This window comes from Euwallacea fornicatus, chromosome 32, assembly GCF_040115645.1.
Source record: "Euwallacea fornicatus isolate EFF26 chromosome 32, ASM4011564v1, whole genome shotgun sequence".
NCBI classification, from domain to species: Eukaryota; Metazoa; Arthropoda; class Insecta; order Coleoptera; family Curculionidae; genus Euwallacea; species Euwallacea fornicatus.
Window position 1 is genome coordinate 2,374,378 of NC_089572.1, and position 16,961 is coordinate 2,391,338.

Genomic DNA, 16,961 nt, shown 5'->3' on the forward strand with positions numbered 1-16,961 from the left:
GAAGATCCATCCGAATTTATGGCTCATACTTCCAACTGTTGCTAACGTTCCAGAATGGATTTTCTATTTTGTTGGAACAAACTTATGGTCTTTGTTCTACATTAAATAAAAAAAACAAATAAATTTAAGATATTCAGCGGTCAGGTCCTCTGTATTATTTACGACCCAATGCGGCGACCACAGGGGCCTTAAAGAGTATCAAATCTCCGAAACAGGTCCGTTAAAAAATAATTCCGTCTCTCGGTCAATCGAGGTAGCAAGTTCAACCGTAGCCCTGGGGCTCGAAGAGCAGAGCAGGGCGACATCCCAAATAATTCGGTACCCGGCCCGATCCGAAAGTAATTAAACCTAAACTGCAGCGAGCAAGAAACCTTCGAGACGACCCCCGTATCTTGCATACCTGCGGCACACCTGTTGATTGGTAGGACACTAGTACCACTTTTCCACCTGTATAGTATGCCAGTCGCTTTGGGTTCCACTTGGCCGTCGTATCGCGGTACCTGAAAGTGGTTGTCCGAGCAATTTGGGGTTTCGTCCATCAGCGATGGCTAGTTGGTTTAGTGGCGGTATACCTGCAGCTAATTCGATCAATGAATGAATAGATAGTGCGGTACTTGGCAATTAGTGCGATCTGGATTATCGTCATTATCGACATTATTGTGAGAGTGGATATGTGGATGTCATAGGACTGCAGTGGCGCTTAAAAGGTAAATTGTTAACGCAATTCTATGGCGTTAAATGTATATTAAACGCACGTGCCTTTCGGTGCGTTAAATGCACGACGTTCTTTCTATATGTTTTCCCGACAAACAAAACTCCCCAAAATGAAGTCATACCGCGCTATTAATAATCAATTGTATAGGTATTGTTTTCGCTCGTGAACTGATTAGATATGATGGTACCCGGTGAGCCAGAAAAATCTGTCTGGTTAGGACCTTCCGGCCTTAACCGGACTGATTAATATTTAAATTACTTATGCAGCAATGTAGTATTGCGACCGGTACACGCAGCTCAGTCGACGCAAATATTTGTCGCAAAATTATTAGATAGTACCTTTGAAGCGATTTACGTTCGGGGGACCTTGAATGGTCTGGTAATTGAACAGCAAATTGCAGAGAGGTAGAAAATCGGTGCCATTAATTGCCACTTTTGTGTACTTTAGTACCCGCCAGTGGTGTAGCTGCTACCTCCACTTTCGCCGGTGGTACGACGATGGCTTCAAGCCACTGGCCTAATTAATAGAGCAGGAGATATTTCCCATATGCATGCCGTTTTGTAATGCACACATTCCTGCGGCGTGTCGCTTTCATATTGGGAAATTTGAAGTACATTAGGCACATTGAATGGCGTTATGTACACACGCCGTTGTTCGTATATTGTGGTCCTTCAGATCTTGAAAGATCCTCGAAAAGTGGTGTTAATGGTTCAACGAGTGTGGGCTTACGGTAAGGTCGCGCCGTTCTTCAATACGCCCCTGATTTTTGACGATATAACGTGGATTTTTCGGCGCCCCGTGGCAACGTTGAAAGTTGAGCAGAAATCAGAAACTTATTCTTCAAAAAAATATTTCCAGTCCAACTTTCTCCCTTGAAAAATGCCGTAGAATTTGTGGGCATTTGAAAACTTTCGTGCGGTTGCGCACCGCTCTTTGAGCAGGGAAAAAGTGATTTAATTTCATTCTGGTAGAAAACCCCACAATTCATTCGCTGCCCCCGTGATTTCAGGGAAATGTTATTAGGCACATAACAGGAAATTCTATCTTCTCGGCAGTGCTCTCGGGAAACGACATTTGTCCGTCTTAAACCACAAGTATAGTGACGGTATTTGTTTTAAGGTTTTCCCCTCGTCCACGATAGAGTCCCTTCTGGGAGCGTTCTTAATACTACTAGTGTTGTGGATCGAAGGCAAATCAGCGACAAAATAAACAGCACTTTCGGATATAAAGGGGTCGAAACAGCAATGTCCTGGCATGCCCTTTTGTAAACCTAAATCCCCCTCCCTTGCCCGGAACGCCTCTTCACTGTTAGAACGGTAGATCAGCGGCTCTCAGTGGACAAATTCGGGCTACAAAACCAACTACACAAATGATATTTGAAAATAGGTAACAAAATTCAATTGAAACTTTGCAAAAAAGGCGCAGTGCCTACACCCCTGATATTTGCCATTATATAGACACATCAGCTCAATTATGCTTACAAGTTCCATGTTAAATACAGCGCTTTTATAGAGGAAACTTAACGCTATAAGAGGCCATAAAACTTAGCTGCGCTGCGTCTTACCAGCTACTTTAATGAATTTTTACTTTTTAGAGACGACTTTGATAATTAAATAAGTGGATAATGTGCGTGTTGTCAATAAACGCTCTTCTCGCGAAAAAAAAACAATAAATTAATGACTTAAAAACTCCATCAAAACCGAATCATTACTCTTAGCTTTAATGAAATCCGCCATTAAAGCAGAGAAATCTAGTAATGCGGTCTTTCGAATCAATCATCCTGAGACATTCACAAAAAAATAATAAAAATATTTTCTATTGCGATTGCGACTCATCATTTAAATGCAAAACGCAGTGTCAAAGTATTTATTACAATGAAGAAAACTTTGATTTATCGCTTTATTGCAGGAAACACCTCGTCGCAAGCAACGGAAAGGGCCTTAATATGGAAATCTGCTGCGATTTATTCAAAACTCAAGAGACAAACTGAAGGAAAAATTCAAACGCCGCCATCTTGTTTGCCGACTGTCAAAGATGGGTTCCCGCTGGGGTGCACTTGGAGTACTGTTGGCTGTAATTACCGGGATAGTCAGAGCACAAGAGTCGGTGACCGGAGGATCTTCCCTCTGCTATGGAGCGGGTTCCATAGCCATGGCTGTGATATTCACCTTCTTTGGTACCTTGTTGCTTGTCGGAGCTTTGTTCTATTACCTCAAAAGGCGGGCAGATGCCAAAAGAGGTACGTAAAAGCGTTAAAATTAGCAGATATGAACGCGCACTTTCTGAGCACGGAGGGAGGGTCACGTGCGCGAAGATTGCCCCGGCAGAGGTCGCGTGACTGTGAGATTTGTATCGACGCCGGATTTAGGACGAGCCTTTAGTCGGCCCTCTGAATTTTCATATTAATGGTAAAAAATCTCCAGAATCACGGACAGCATTTATGAGTGTGTTTTATTACGCCGCTGTTCCTTTTCGCATCGAACTACAAATTATATTGCGAACACTCAACAGTTGGGGAACTGGTCATTTCATAATTTACTCGGATGGACAGAGTTTTTCAAAATTTAGTTCTCCTTCGTGTTCCCATGACGGCCTATTACGCCGTTGTTCCCACGCCAATAACTCCGCAAAATTTCCCGTAAATACTCAACCTCCAAGGTATCTGTAAATTCGGTATTCGTTGGTGCAGATAGTCTATGTGGGAATCTTCAAATTTTCAAAAGCTGTTCTTGTCGATGAGGTGTTGCAAGAGTGCTTTCTCGCGTCTTCAAATGGCGATCCGCTGTGCCACAGTTCCTACATCAATAAGTCTGTAAAATTTGCCGCGTACACATGATCCTTGAGCTATCGCTAAGGCCGAAACTCATTGGCGCAGAAGGGCTGTTTCGTATTTTGCAATTTTTCAACCGATAGATACCTCCGAAAAGATGGAAGCAGTGGGTCCATCGATAGTCAAATATTTGACTTGTGGGTCTTTGATGTTGTGCTTTCTATCGCTTTATTTGCCTTGTGGCTTGGAGAAACTTGTCTAACCCGAGTGAAAACAATTACACACATACTAGGACATTGGATGACTGGAAACTGTCTTTTAATGGAATTCACTTTCCGTGACTTCAATGCCGCTAATTGAATTATTGTGTTGGTGCTTACGTGACGGATTCTCAAAGCACTATCAAGGTCCCGTCAAAGCCCATTCGTGGTCTAATTACTCTTCTCATGCATTTTGCATCAGCATCAATGCAGAATCACTACGACAATGAGAGGACGGGCACGGCGTTCTTGAACTTGGGGAACAAGAAAGCGGTTAATAAGTGCTAGATAACAGTATTTTTCGCATTATAAAAGAGCCATAATTTATTCAATATCGATATGCTATTACTGTTAGGATGGGTCGTAGGAATGGCATAGATGCCCATTTGTGACCGCTCAAAACCTTTAGGTTAACGGTAGTCCGTATGTGGAACGTTGAAGGCCGGAAGTCTTTGGGCTCTAAAAGTAACGAGTTCTAGCGAATCCGCAGGAAGCAGCGATAAGGAATCGAAGGTCACGCACGTCACTTAACTGTTCGAACTCCAAAAATCGAATTAAATTCGATTTTTTTTCTTTTTAGCAAACCTACTCGGTCTCGGAGGTATCATTGGAACGCGGCCGCAATGGAAGATCACAAGGACTTGCGGTTTTGCGTTGTTTCTAACGAAGACAACAAACAACAGATAATTGCCCTCGTTCCGTTGCTTATATCTGTGATGAATAACCTAGAGAATCCACCACGGGTTTTAACCGCCTCGATATTCGCGTATGTGCATGTAGGCGGCCATTCCATTCACAGAGCTATCTTGCATCGCTATTACCTTGTTTAATCGGTATATTGTTCATTAGACGCCTCCACTGGCTTTTTAGCTTCCGCCGACGTCTTTCAGCACGTCTTTTACGCATTCCTGAAGATTTCGAAATCGGATTCGTGGCGTTTCTCGAGGATTGGCACAGTTGGAGTTAGAAGGAGTACGACTTGACGTACGCTGGCCCAATTCGCAACGGAACAAGTGTTACGTCTCGCTCCCACTTTTTTGCGAGAGTATGAGGGAAAGTGAAAGCGAAGATCACTTTACCCGCTCGAGCACTCATACTTCAAGATCGATTCGGAAATGGGAACCCTTAAGCCCGGGTCCTTGGATCAAGTGGAGAACTCTATCCGATTTTATGATAAGCCTTTCGGCAACTTTTGTTAAAGAAATTAGGCATTTTCCCAAACGTCCGAATTGAGTTCAGACAGCCTACGAATGATAATATCATGACTGTCGCTTTATCACGAAAAAAAATAGTCGGAAACACCGAAGCGATCCTTCAACTTTATCCAGAAGTGTGTTACGGGTACTTTTGGGCAACATTGTATATTGCTTTAAGAAGCATAGATGCGCGTACGCGCATTCTAACAGGTAACGATTCAAAGTATAGCACGTTTTGATTATCTCATTCGATGAATCATGCAAGCGCATGGTGCTTCCTTATAGGTGATATACAGGGGTTTCCAAAATGCGTGCGGGAGCAAAAATCCATTTATCACCAAATCAATGTCAAACGCTCCCTCCTTGATTTACGCATAATTCCGTGACGTCGTGAGTTGTGCTCAATATAGAGCTGAGCGTTGACTGCCCCGTGTGATCAACATTACGCATGCGCATAGTGTTTTTTTTTAAGTGATACCCCGACAGGATTTTCCAAATAAAAAAAATACATATACGTATTTAAAAACGTCCAGTTTGAAGGGAAAAAATTTTGAATTGAAGCTTCCTAATTTTTTTCCCATTATGTCCGACTGCGAGACTCAACCAGCCGCACGTGCCTCTCGTCTAATTCTTGAGCAACACACGAGACTTTCCAAAGAACCACTTCCAAGCCAAGATTTCTAGTGCTTCCATTCGTGACAGCCTCCAAAATGACCAACTGCGACCCCCACAGCGTATATCGCACCATTTAGTCTGATGGGTATCTTAATCCTAGCGATTCTCGCAAGACCTGATTCCCATCGACCTGTAACTCTAATTTGCTGCGCACCTAACAAGTAAGCCTCGCAATTATAACATAACTCGTACCAAATGGAATGCAACAAACCACAGCCTGAACTTTGCAATTCTACTGCCTATTAAGTACCACGCAGGAATTTCCATTTGGGCAGCAAAAAGTGCCCTTTTTTTAACCGAACGGCGCATAAACAGTTGAGTCGGAACGAATCTCGGGAACTAATAGAGTTGTCTGACGCGATGAAGGTTGCTGGTTAGTTGGACACGAAAGTTGATGTTAAAATTATTTAAAGAGGAAGAAAAACGTCTGATTACGCATGCATTTGCGCACACATCCATCAATTTATGCGGATTCCGAAGGCAAACAATAACGTCCGGTATATTATGGGTGATTGACGTGGTAACGTAATGGCACATCCTTCGGGCTTTAGAAGGATTATAATTGTCATAAGGGGGCCTCGGGGCTTGCCTGCATCACCGAGCTGGCCCCTCCCAGCCGCTCGTTTGAAAATTCCATTCAGACTATATAGAATTCCTCGTGATTCTTATGAATCAACAGAAAGGAATAAACCGAATGAAGTGAATAACACCCGATTGGTTTCTTTCGCAATTTTTCGGCCCAGGAACGTGCTACCGTGATAAAAAAAAATATAAGCTGAATTTTTCATTTAAGCTTCGCGGGTACTGTAAAATCATGCATTTTTTTGTAGGTTGGTGGCACTGTATGCGACATCTATGCCAAGTGTCATGTCAATACGCGGCAAGCACTCGGTAATGTGAACTAATTTAAGTCAAATGTGGTTTACATTAGCGAACGTGATTTAAGTAATGAACGGTTTATTGAAGAAACGTTTAGTATATATACAATTCCAATTAAAAATATCCTATATAGTGCGTACTTACTGTCGGCTACCGTATATATATACAACAAAATAAACAAATATTCTATTAACGATAAACATTTTTTAATTAGAAAAAAAATATTTATTTTAGTCTATATATTGAACGAATTTCAAATTATTAATACATAGAATAATTGCGATTACAAATTCATTGTCATAGCTTAGGCTCAAAGCGCTTGTGGAACGATTTTAGGAGCGCACTCCTAGCCATCCAAGCCGTTTTTGAGCGGCCACAATCAACGAAGATATTAAAATTTCGAGATGAACGTAGATTTTTTGTTTTTCACATTATCACTCGCTTTATTCTATGCGTCGCCAAGAACTGTTCACGTCATCCAGAGTGCAGATTGCTTACGTAATCGTGTATTCCGCTTTGTTCTGCGGTACGAATGTTGTGTCTACATTATCGCAACATTTCCATATCGCGTGTGTACGTTTTCGAGCGTCCGTTGCTACAGAGCTACACATTATTTTGCAAACACACGAAAGTGAGTTTTTCGACTTTTACTACGCCTGATTTTGTTGAGCAAAAAATTTGCCTTAAAATTTGTTTGCGGAATGAACACTCTGCCGCGGAAACGTTGAGGATGTCACGGAAGGCCTTTCGCGATATGGCTGTACCGCAGGCGAGCGTCGACAAATGGTCCGAAGGCTTAAAAAATGGCCGCCGATGGAAGCTACATCGAGGAAGTCAAAGACTTGGCACTCGGCATCTTGCTGACGCTATCGACATTTCATTTGAATCAACCCTAACTGTTTTAAGAGATTTTTGTGCCTCGAACGCGCCCAGTCGCAATTGGTTTCAAAAACACTCAATTTTTCAAAAAAAAAAAGGGTCGAAACCTGTCAAATAGTGATTTTTGAACGCCACGGAACGCATGCAAACGACCTGGAAACCACTGACCGATCGAGCGAATGTCGTGCAAAAAGTACAAAAAAAAACCGAAAAAATCGTGCCGAAGTCGCTCAAAAATCAAGATCATGTCGACAGATTCTGCGATATTGTGCAATGAAAAGTTAAAAACGAATATTATTTAAGTGTTATTCATCGTTTGCGCGAAACTAGTCGCCTCGGCAGACAGTTATTGGTTTTTCCACCACGACAATGCACCGTCCCACGCTGCATTTCTTCCTCGAGAACGTTTTGCCCAAAACTCGACCCATATCGTTACACGACCTCCGTGTCCGTCTGATTTACCACCGCTAGACTTTTGGCTCTTCAACAAGTTCAGAAGACCGCCGCGGGTCACCATTTTGTCACGATTAAGGAAGCCGAATAGAAAACGCGCTAAAGGTTACCTCGGGAAAAAACTTCTTTGGCTGTCTCGAGGACTGGAAAAAGCAATGGCCTATACGCGTTTGTGCCGGACGAGAAGGACTTTGAAAGCGGTGAAACTGATTCGGAGAGATAAATGAAGATTTTCCATTTTGCAAGTAAATTCACCATATTTATTATCGCAGTAGTAAAAGTCTCACCTGGGTTCTTATTAGCAGCGACATTAGGCATATTTTAGCATAATTTATATCTCTATTTCTAAAAAAAGCTGTTACGTTTCACGATCAAAAGCTCCGTTGGAAGATGACCTCGAATGGAACATTCCGGGGATTAGGAGTTGTGGGAAAATCAGCACAATAGCATGCTCAGATATCCTTGAATTTTCAATCCTCAACGAGGCAAACAGATTAATCTGCTGGCAGATAAGCAATTTGATTGTTTTATGGTCAGTGCACATAAAAGTTTATGGCTGCTTAAGGCAGAGAAAGTTTTTGCTGCTCTTACCAAACTGCTCGCGAATCACATTCGAATTCCTGCACCAAGCGCATTTTTACTGCTAAATTTTAACCGTTCCAAAGGCACCAGGGTCCAGTGGGTTCAGGTCGGAACGAAAAGGGGCGGATCACGAACGGAATTAAAATCCTTTACAGGCACCGAAATTTCAATGCCGATGGTAGAACTGGTATAAACTGAGCTTCAAAGCGCCTTCGAGACGTCTAAACTGCAACTTTTAGGTTTTAATTTTCGAGCATGAAAAAAGGGCCAATGGAGGTTCGAACTAAAGGACTCGTATGCGAATTTAGGACCGTCTAAAATAACCCAAATCGCCGCTTTCCCCCTTGAGTCTGTCCAATTTTTTGGTTCTCTGAGGAACCATCATGGTTCTAAAAACGCCAAGCTCGCTCCACATACCCAAAAACAGACTCAGAATTCTGCCTTCTAGCCACCCGGTGGTACCGTTAGCGGTACCACTAAACCTACGCTTCATCCAGACCTACGTTTTGCAATTTGTAAGAGTGTTTCACGAAGAAAATGCGAATTTTAAGTCAAAAACCGCTGAATACCTATACCTATACAGGGTGTCCTAGATTTGTCCGAGACACAAAAGCTCCAAGGCGGAACGGAGAAGTAAATATTTATCGCGGCTTGTCGATCCTCAACTTTTTGTCTGTCAAATCAGCTTTCCGGTCGATATTTAGCATCTAAACGTACTCGGGACACTCTGTATATCCAGCGAAATTCCGAATACTCAAAAGGACAAACTGTTCCAGATAACCATTTGATATTGGAAACTGATCCGGAAGCAGGAGGCAAAGCCGAGTACGCCTTCGATAACCATGGCTTCAAAGGTATTGAGTTTTGGTCGAAAACCGACAGCATGCAAGTCTTAATGAGGGTCGTTTCAGATGCAACCCTTACAGCGACCTCCGAGAAACCGACCGAGACTGCGAACAAGCCGAAATGGGCGAGATGGTCGCCCCTTTTCACCCTTAAACCCGAGAAGAAGCGTCCTCTGGACGATTCAGTTCTGAAGGTACGTACGAGATGTCCAACGACAATAGTCTGGACAGACTTCCTTAAATGACACGTTCTTGACCAGACAGGCCAGAAGGAAAGAGACAAATTGCCCTGTGTGTGCCTTGGTAACCGATCGAGAATGCCCCAATCTATGTGGGCGAACTCTGATTCATCGCGTATAAAGGCCATTCCGAGTAAGAGTGCACTCTGCAGATATCTCGTAAACCATGAGAGATAGGGAGGTGGTTAAATTAAAGAAAAGTTGCGCTTTTCTGTGTCCCGTAAAATCATATTTTCAAATTTGAACATTTTTTGGAAGTCGAACTTCAGTTCCCCATTTTGAAAAGTCTTACAGTAAATTTCACTTCTATGGAATCCTCAGAGGAAAAAATCAATCGGTGTAAAATCGGGAGAGCGTGGTGACCAGTTCGTGGGACCCTTAGTAGATTTTTTTATTTTTTTATTAAATCGTTCAATAAATCAAATAATAAAGTTCATCCTCAAGGCGCTGCCCTATTCCCCTCCACGGGGATAGATTCGTTCAAGTCTGCAATAGCGCGCCCCGCAAAGTCCATTTGAGTCGCATCTCACGTCCAGTGCCGGTCTTATGAAGGGGCGATGGCCCAGGGCGGCGGTTTTTCTCGGGACTAGGGGGACAGCGATTAAAAATTTCGCCTGGGGCGCCTGACTTGCTAAGACCGGCCCTGATCTTATTTACCGTTCACCGTGAGTAGTTAAAAATACTTTCTCACAGTGGGAAAATATGAATCAATTTTCCGTGTCTTGAATGGTCAAAAACCGATCCCACACTCACAACTCAGTCCGCATAACTGCTCGTTTTACCGAACTCATTTGCAGAGCACCGAGGTGAAAGTGGTGGCTCTCAACAGCCAAGATTTCACCGGGCTGGGTTTCAACATCTGCGGCAACATGAAGGAGGGCATTTACATCCGAGACATCCTGCACCGAGGCCCCGCCTTTGAGTCTGGCAAGCTCAACCCCGGGGACCGGATCAACAGCGTGACCATCAGCTTCGAACACATAGTCTATGAAGACGCCCTCAACATCCTCAGTTACGCCAGCCCGTATGAGGTCATCATAGAAGCCAAAGGCGAACGCACTGTGCCAGGGGGGCTCCCTCAGAAGGCTTCGCCTTTGGTGCATCCGATGTATCGAAGTTCTAGTGCCTGGGCCTTGGTTTGGAACCAAGAGAAGTCGCGCAGCAACGTGACAACGCTGGAACGGAAAGAATCGAAGTCGCCACGCCCTGGGGTGCACCAGAAGGGCGTGAAGAAAACCACTCCCGAGATGCACCTGAAGGTGAACTTGCAGCTGCCAATTGACGAAGTGAGAAAGAGACAGAAAAGCCCCAAAATCCTGGAGCAGAACCAGAATAATGCCAATATTGAGATAGGGAAAGGGATTGATGAGGTTGATTTAGAGCTTACTCGCGGGGGTTCCGGGATCAAGAGGGATCTGAACGGAATTCCTTTGGAGATTCCGGCACACATGCAAGAGGCTGCTCTATATGCTCGCAAGAACCGTAAAAGCGCGGAAAACGGTCAAGTACTCAACGGATATGACTCAGAGAGGCGACCTTCAAAGGGTAAAGCCCCCTCCCCTCCTGAGGTCACATTCACTCTTGGCAAGACTCGCGGATTTGAGGACCTGAGCGCTTTGGCCTCTGACAGCGAAGATGAGAGGACCAACTCCTCAGTGAACACCATCGAACTCAACTCTAGCGACGTCATCGTCCATCAGCCTGAGGACAAGGCACGCAAGACCGCCAGCACGGGAGACTTAACCAAAATGAAGAAACCCTCAAGATCGGGCACTCTGGAAAGGGCCCAAAGCTTGGACATAACCGCTGATCCAACAACTTTAGGACAGATGCACGCTTTTGACGCCACAGAAAACCTTTTAATTGACAAAGAACCGCGACTGTCCCTGATACTAGATGGCCTGAACACGCTCCAGAAGAGCCGCCTTAAAAGTTCTGCTGAATGGGGGTATTTAGAGGACGCCATCTTGAACCCCTGCGTGGACGATGAGGGGTGGGATCAGAGACGCCAGTCTGAGCCTCATTTCAATGCTGTCATAGACCGAGTGATACAAATCAAACGAGAGAGCCAGGAGATAGATTTACCCGAAGAGGTAATGAGGGAATACCAACAGAAACAACCGAAAAATGATACGAAAGTAGTGGTGAATAAACTGTGGCCTGATGAAGAGGATTTGAACCAACCAGAGAAGCCTGTGGTGCCGGAACGGACTAAGTTGAAGATGTCTGAAATCCCGCAACCTGCAGAACGTGCCTCCAAAGCTGAAGACGCCTCCACGAGAACTTCTCTGCTCAATCATCAATCCGCGAACGTCTCCGTGGAAGTCCAGTGCATAAAACCAATTCCCCCGAGGAGGGAAAAGACCCCAGAGAAAGAAACCACAATAATCAACTTGAACAACAAATTGGGGCCTCTGGCCACCACCTTCGAGAAGCAAAGCATCACCGAAATGTGCTCACAAATGGCCAAAGGGCGCAATGGAGACGGCATGATCAAAGATGAATGGGAAGTGATCACCACCTCACCGCCCGCCTCAATGACCCTTGTGGACGAAGTTATGGACAGCTACCACAAAAACTACGGCAACGTTGTCACAGTGGGGGAGACCACTGGAAACCTCCCTGATGAGACCAAAACGATGAAGAATGTGACTGAAGACTTCCTCTTCAACGAGCGGCGCATGTCTTCTGAAGAACCAACCCTTACAACTAACATCCCTGATGATTTAAAAGTGTGTCAAGCTAAGATGAGCGAGGGGTTGCACAGTTTGGAGTTGAGCATTAACGAACCAGGAGAGCTCTACACCACCGCTCTGGAGGATAATAATATCACAAACGACGTGATGGTGATTGTGACCAAGCCTGATCACATCACTGTGAAGAAAATCGAGACGGGACCTGGAGAGGTGGCAATCACCGAAAACTCCTTTTCTGTTGTCACCAAGAAGGAGGTACCTATAGAGGTACAGGAAAACAAAGAAGTAAGGGCAATCGAGGAAGACGGGGATAAGTTTAAGGTTGAAATCACTGAGAGTAAATACTCGACCTTTGAAGTCGACAAAAGCATTGTGAAGGCTCTTCATCTAGAAGAGCCCTTAGTCGACTTCAAGGGCCTCGATGACGAGAGTCCTGCGATATCTCTCACAGAAATCTCCCCCGATCAGAACAATAAGACTTATATCACCGAAATCCATGTTTCAACCCCAAGCAGCAACATTTCGGAGGTGCAGGTGGGCAGTGAGGATCCCTTGGAGAACGCTTTTGAGGACTACGTGAAGAACTTTGAGCGCAAGGTGGAAACCTTCGAAAGCAACGTTCAAGGCTTCGAGGACAATCTGCAAGAATTTGTTAAAGAGCCTAGATTTGAAAGGGAAAAGAGCGACGTGGAGCGACAGGTGTGTAAAATTCAGGAACTGGCAGAGGAGCAACTGAAAACTCTGCCTGAAATGCGCTTTACTACCTCCAGCTATGAAAGCGGGGGTAGGAAAACCCCAGAAAAGCGCCACTCCTTTGAGCTTCTGCGGTCAAATTTCGAAAAGGCCTCTGGCAGTCCTCCGAGGAAGGACAGTTTGACCAAATCTCGCATACCCATCGCCACTACTATGAAGACTCCTCCAATGAGTCCCGAGAGGCGCGACTCCAAAAACCTGGAAAACGAAAACGAAAAGGCCATTTTAGAGCTGATGAATTCCTCCGCTGTTCATTCCACCCCCTTCGCGTCGAAAATCAAACCCCCAAGTGCGAAGAGTAACGTTTCGGTAACCTCCATCAGGAACAACTCCAAAATCCCCTCGGGACTGCCCACTCTGGCCAGCAGACCCCCAATTCCACCCAGAAAGGGGGAGGATCATTCGAGTAATGGAGGGATGGAGAGCAGTTTCAAGCAGTGGGTATTCAACCCTGGCAGCAACGTGACTAACGTGACTGTGGGGAAAGAGAAGTAGGAGTAGGGGAGTGATGTGTTGACCGAAAATGCTCAGTTTAGTATTGATTTGAAGGTGCTTTTGTCTGTACTTAAATGTTTTATTTGAACGATGTGCCTTATTAGCGTTTAAGTGTTGGTACTGGTCAAAGAATTATTTTTGTTTAATTAGTAGTAAGAGTCGATTTATCTGTATACAGAAAATAATAGCTGGTAGATAAACGTAATTTTATATATTTTTCTAATGGAGATATTCCACTATATTGCTAGATAACGAGGAAGTAAGATTTTAAACAGTGAATCATTTTACCGACTAAATCTGTGACTTAAGACATTATTTTACTTGTTAAAAAAAATTAAAGAACAGTATTTTCATTTAGTGTTCATGTTTCCCCCCAACCTCCCAACGTCCTAAAACTCCCCGGTTTAAGTCATGCGCGTTACATCTCATACGTATCAATAATAAAAATATTGAAAATTGTACGTGGGCAGTTACTAATTGCTGCTCAGTGTTCAGAGACACAAGATTGCAACCAAACCCGACAGAGATGAGCCCAAAGATGCGACATTCAATCGACGAAATCTGAAAAACCACTTTAAATTCAAATCCGACGGACACTGGAAGGGTCGTACAGAAAAGAGGTCCCACGTGAAACTTGGGTACCTGCCCCGTGTCACGCAATCAAGTAACCAGCACTTGGGAGTAGCCCTTCTACTTGTCGTTCGTGCGATACCTCCGATGTCCGAAGGGCCCAATCTCTAATGGACGTCCTTTTTAGCGCCAAAATATTCAGTTAAAGTTAGTAGTTATTCAAAGACAGGGGAGATTTAACTTTAGCGACATCTATAGTAGCGACGTCACGCCAACCTAAATTTCTTATAAAAGACGTACGTACGTGCTACATAAAAGTATAAACGAAATCAGCAACATCAGACTGTAGTAGATCCGAAGGCGTGTTAGGGACAAGAAAAAGATGACTTGCAATCGGCATTTTGCGCGGAAGCAGATCAAGCGGAGATCAGTCGACGATGAGTCTTGTTATCCATTTTATCACAAGGAAACGCATGAGCCGTTGGAAGACCAGGTCACTAAGAAAGCTCCTATAAAAATGAATACAACGCCGCTGTCCAGATGATAAAATCGAAAATTATGAAATATATCGAGAAAATGTTTAAACCACATGTAATCGTAAATCGGATTATCTAGACGACTATGCCACTATTAAAGTCGGTAGGTACATGATAGCGAAGGGTAGGTTTAATCCCGGAAAATCATCTTTGATAGGAAACGATAAGAACACCACGTATAAAAACATTATTCCCTCCTTGACGATGCGTAAGAAACGTGGAAAGACTATTTTCAATTAAATTCTAAGGAACTACTCCGACTTGACAACACCACCGACCGGACCGAAGCATTGGATATATAGTTGGCCGTAGCCCTACTTGGTCTGGCGATTGTGCTGTTAGCATCGGAGGCTCCAAAGGGCCCAATCTCTAATGGACAACCTTGCCCTGCGCTAAAAATTGTATTGAATTAGGGCGTCGTGCAGATGTCAGCGCGATTTTTCTTAAGCGACATCTGTGCGAATGTGTAAAACCAATTTTGACGTTGCCAGAGAATTGAGAGACAACTGTAGGGTTGCACGTGAGGAGTGTATCAATAACGATTTATCTTTAGGACGCGTTAGGAGAATCTGCTTACCTTAAAAGGCCGATGTTCACAAAATTAAACTGTTTCTGGGAATTACATAAAAATATAATATATAGTTTAAAATAAACAATTTCCTGCTAAAAACAAAATCATAAATGGCGAAAATGGCACTAGAATGCGTTAAAACCTATAATAAAATAATACAGTTGTACTGAATACTACTAAACTAAAAGGTAAATGAAGACTAGAATGGTATACAAGTAAAACTGAAAACTTTGGTTAAAAATACATTTGAATCTCCCCTATTCCTATTTTCATCCATATTCAGACTGTATCGATAGGCTAAATTTGCCCTCTGGTATGGTAGTAGCATGATACCAAATCCTTGTATCAACCAGAACTGCAATGCAAACAAAACTACAGTGAAACTGCAATCACAAAAACTGACACACCCATACCAGCATCACCTGGATGCACCAAAAAACTCAGAGGTTGGCAGATTTTTTGGCATTCTGAAGGCGGACGCAAATTCCAGATTTTTGAGCCTCGTAATTGAGCTTGCCACATCAGACGGTTTATAAAATCCAACTGAACCCTTAATTAGAACCTGATACAAATCAATTCTCCTGCTACTTACATGCATTGAAGCTCCATCATCATACCCCATAAAAACATACTCTTCATGAGGTATTTCGGCATCCTCAGGCAAGAAATGTGGCTTAGGATAATATTGTCTTACAATTTTTGTTATTGTTGGATGGCAGTTGTTCCTTTAAGCAGCAATATTCTTTAGGGGACACTATAAATGAGCAATAACACAGACTTACCAGCCAACATACCAGCTCTTTTCCCCAGGATAATTCTTCACTCGAGCTTCAGACATAGCAAAAATGTCTTGGAGACTTATAAAATCAGACTTAAAATGCAGGAATTGGCACTGAGCATCTGCGTCTTCAATGCTAGCATATAAATCTTTAAAAAACCAATAATCAAACTTCTTCATTGCAGGCCAGTGCAGGAAGGCCTGTCGAATAACAATTGGCTTGGAAGAATATGCATAAGGAGCAAATTGCTCCCTGGTAACATTATGCAACTCGATGGCAGAAGTAACATTTGAGCAAAACAAGCAATCAGACAGAGGTCTCGTTGCCTCCCATGTGAAGTAGTTGTGGGGCACTATACAGCGGATACTGAAGAGGATGTTTAGCAGCCCCAAGCGCAGAGCTATTGATATAAATAATACTAGGACAGTGAAAAACAGTACCTTTAATCGCTTATTTGAGGGAAATTTGTTGGCTTTAGGGAGGGAGGCACTGAAAAGCTCTTCATGATGAAGCCCTAGCTTTAAGTATTGCTGATTTAGGGCCGTAACAGTTTCTTGACTAACCTTATTTGTAATTGAGCAACTAGTTTGAGACATTATTTACACATTTTTAAATGGTTTAATGGTAATTTGGCTTAGTTTAAATTAGTTATTGCTCAAAATACTGTAATGTTTACAAATGATTGACATATTGTGATTGAAATTAAAGAATTCATGGTTATGTCATGTCGATCCTTACACATGCGCAGGCTCATAAAGGAGGGAGGTTGAAGGACGAAAAAAATGTTTATGTTGAAAATATTTAACGCTGATGTCATAAGAGTACAATTAGAGAATTCACTTTATTTAAGACAACGTAGGCCTATGTTCTTCACGTAGCCTAGAAGATAAAAATTCTTGGCCAAATAATACGCTATATACTATATAATGAATAAAGAAATTAACGACGAACCTTTCCCTTTTGTACAAATTTAATAATTGAACACACACATGAAAATATTTTAACATTTACGGTCAATACTTAATGAAAACTGCCAAATATGTCTCAATTGATTATCGGATCCTTTTC

General features: G+C 43.2%; 2 protein-coding genes across 3 annotated transcripts; one reads left to right on the plus strand and one right to left on the minus strand.

Annotated features, from left to right (window-relative positions):
* Positions 1 to 450: 450 nt before the first annotated feature.
* Positions 451 to 13,790, plus strand: LOC136348177 (uncharacterized). 2 transcript variants are annotated; one of them, XM_066298799.1, is made up of 5 exons: positions 451 to 707; positions 2,624 to 2,954; positions 9,186 to 9,263; positions 9,321 to 9,448; positions 10,291 to 13,790. In XM_066298799.1, exons 2-5 carry the CDS (start codon positions 2,750 to 2,752, stop codon positions 13,435 to 13,437), a joined length of 3,558 nt encoding a protein of 1,185 aa, XP_066154896.1. In that variant the 5' UTR covers positions 451 to 707; positions 2,624 to 2,749; the 3' UTR covers positions 13,438 to 13,790. The 2 variants fall into 2 exon arrangements, with proteins under 2 accessions (XP_066154896.1, XP_066154897.1); XM_066298800.1 differs by lacking the exons at positions 451 to 707; positions 2,624 to 2,954; positions 9,186 to 9,263; positions 9,321 to 9,448 and adding an exon at positions 10,011 to 10,158.
* A 1,362-nt stretch (positions 13,791 to 15,152) lies between these two features.
* On the minus strand, positions 15,153 to 16,650 carry LOC136348152 (uncharacterized). Its single transcript, XM_066298764.1, has 4 exons — positions 15,897 to 16,650; positions 15,707 to 15,839; positions 15,528 to 15,657; positions 15,153 to 15,469 (listed from the first exon to the last, which is right to left on the minus strand). Exons 1-4 carry the CDS (start codon positions 16,487 to 16,489, stop codon positions 15,384 to 15,386), a joined length of 942 nt encoding a protein of 313 aa, XP_066154861.1. The 5' UTR covers positions 16,490 to 16,650; the 3' UTR covers positions 15,153 to 15,383.
* Between the last annotated feature and the right edge of the window lie 311 nt (positions 16,651 to 16,961).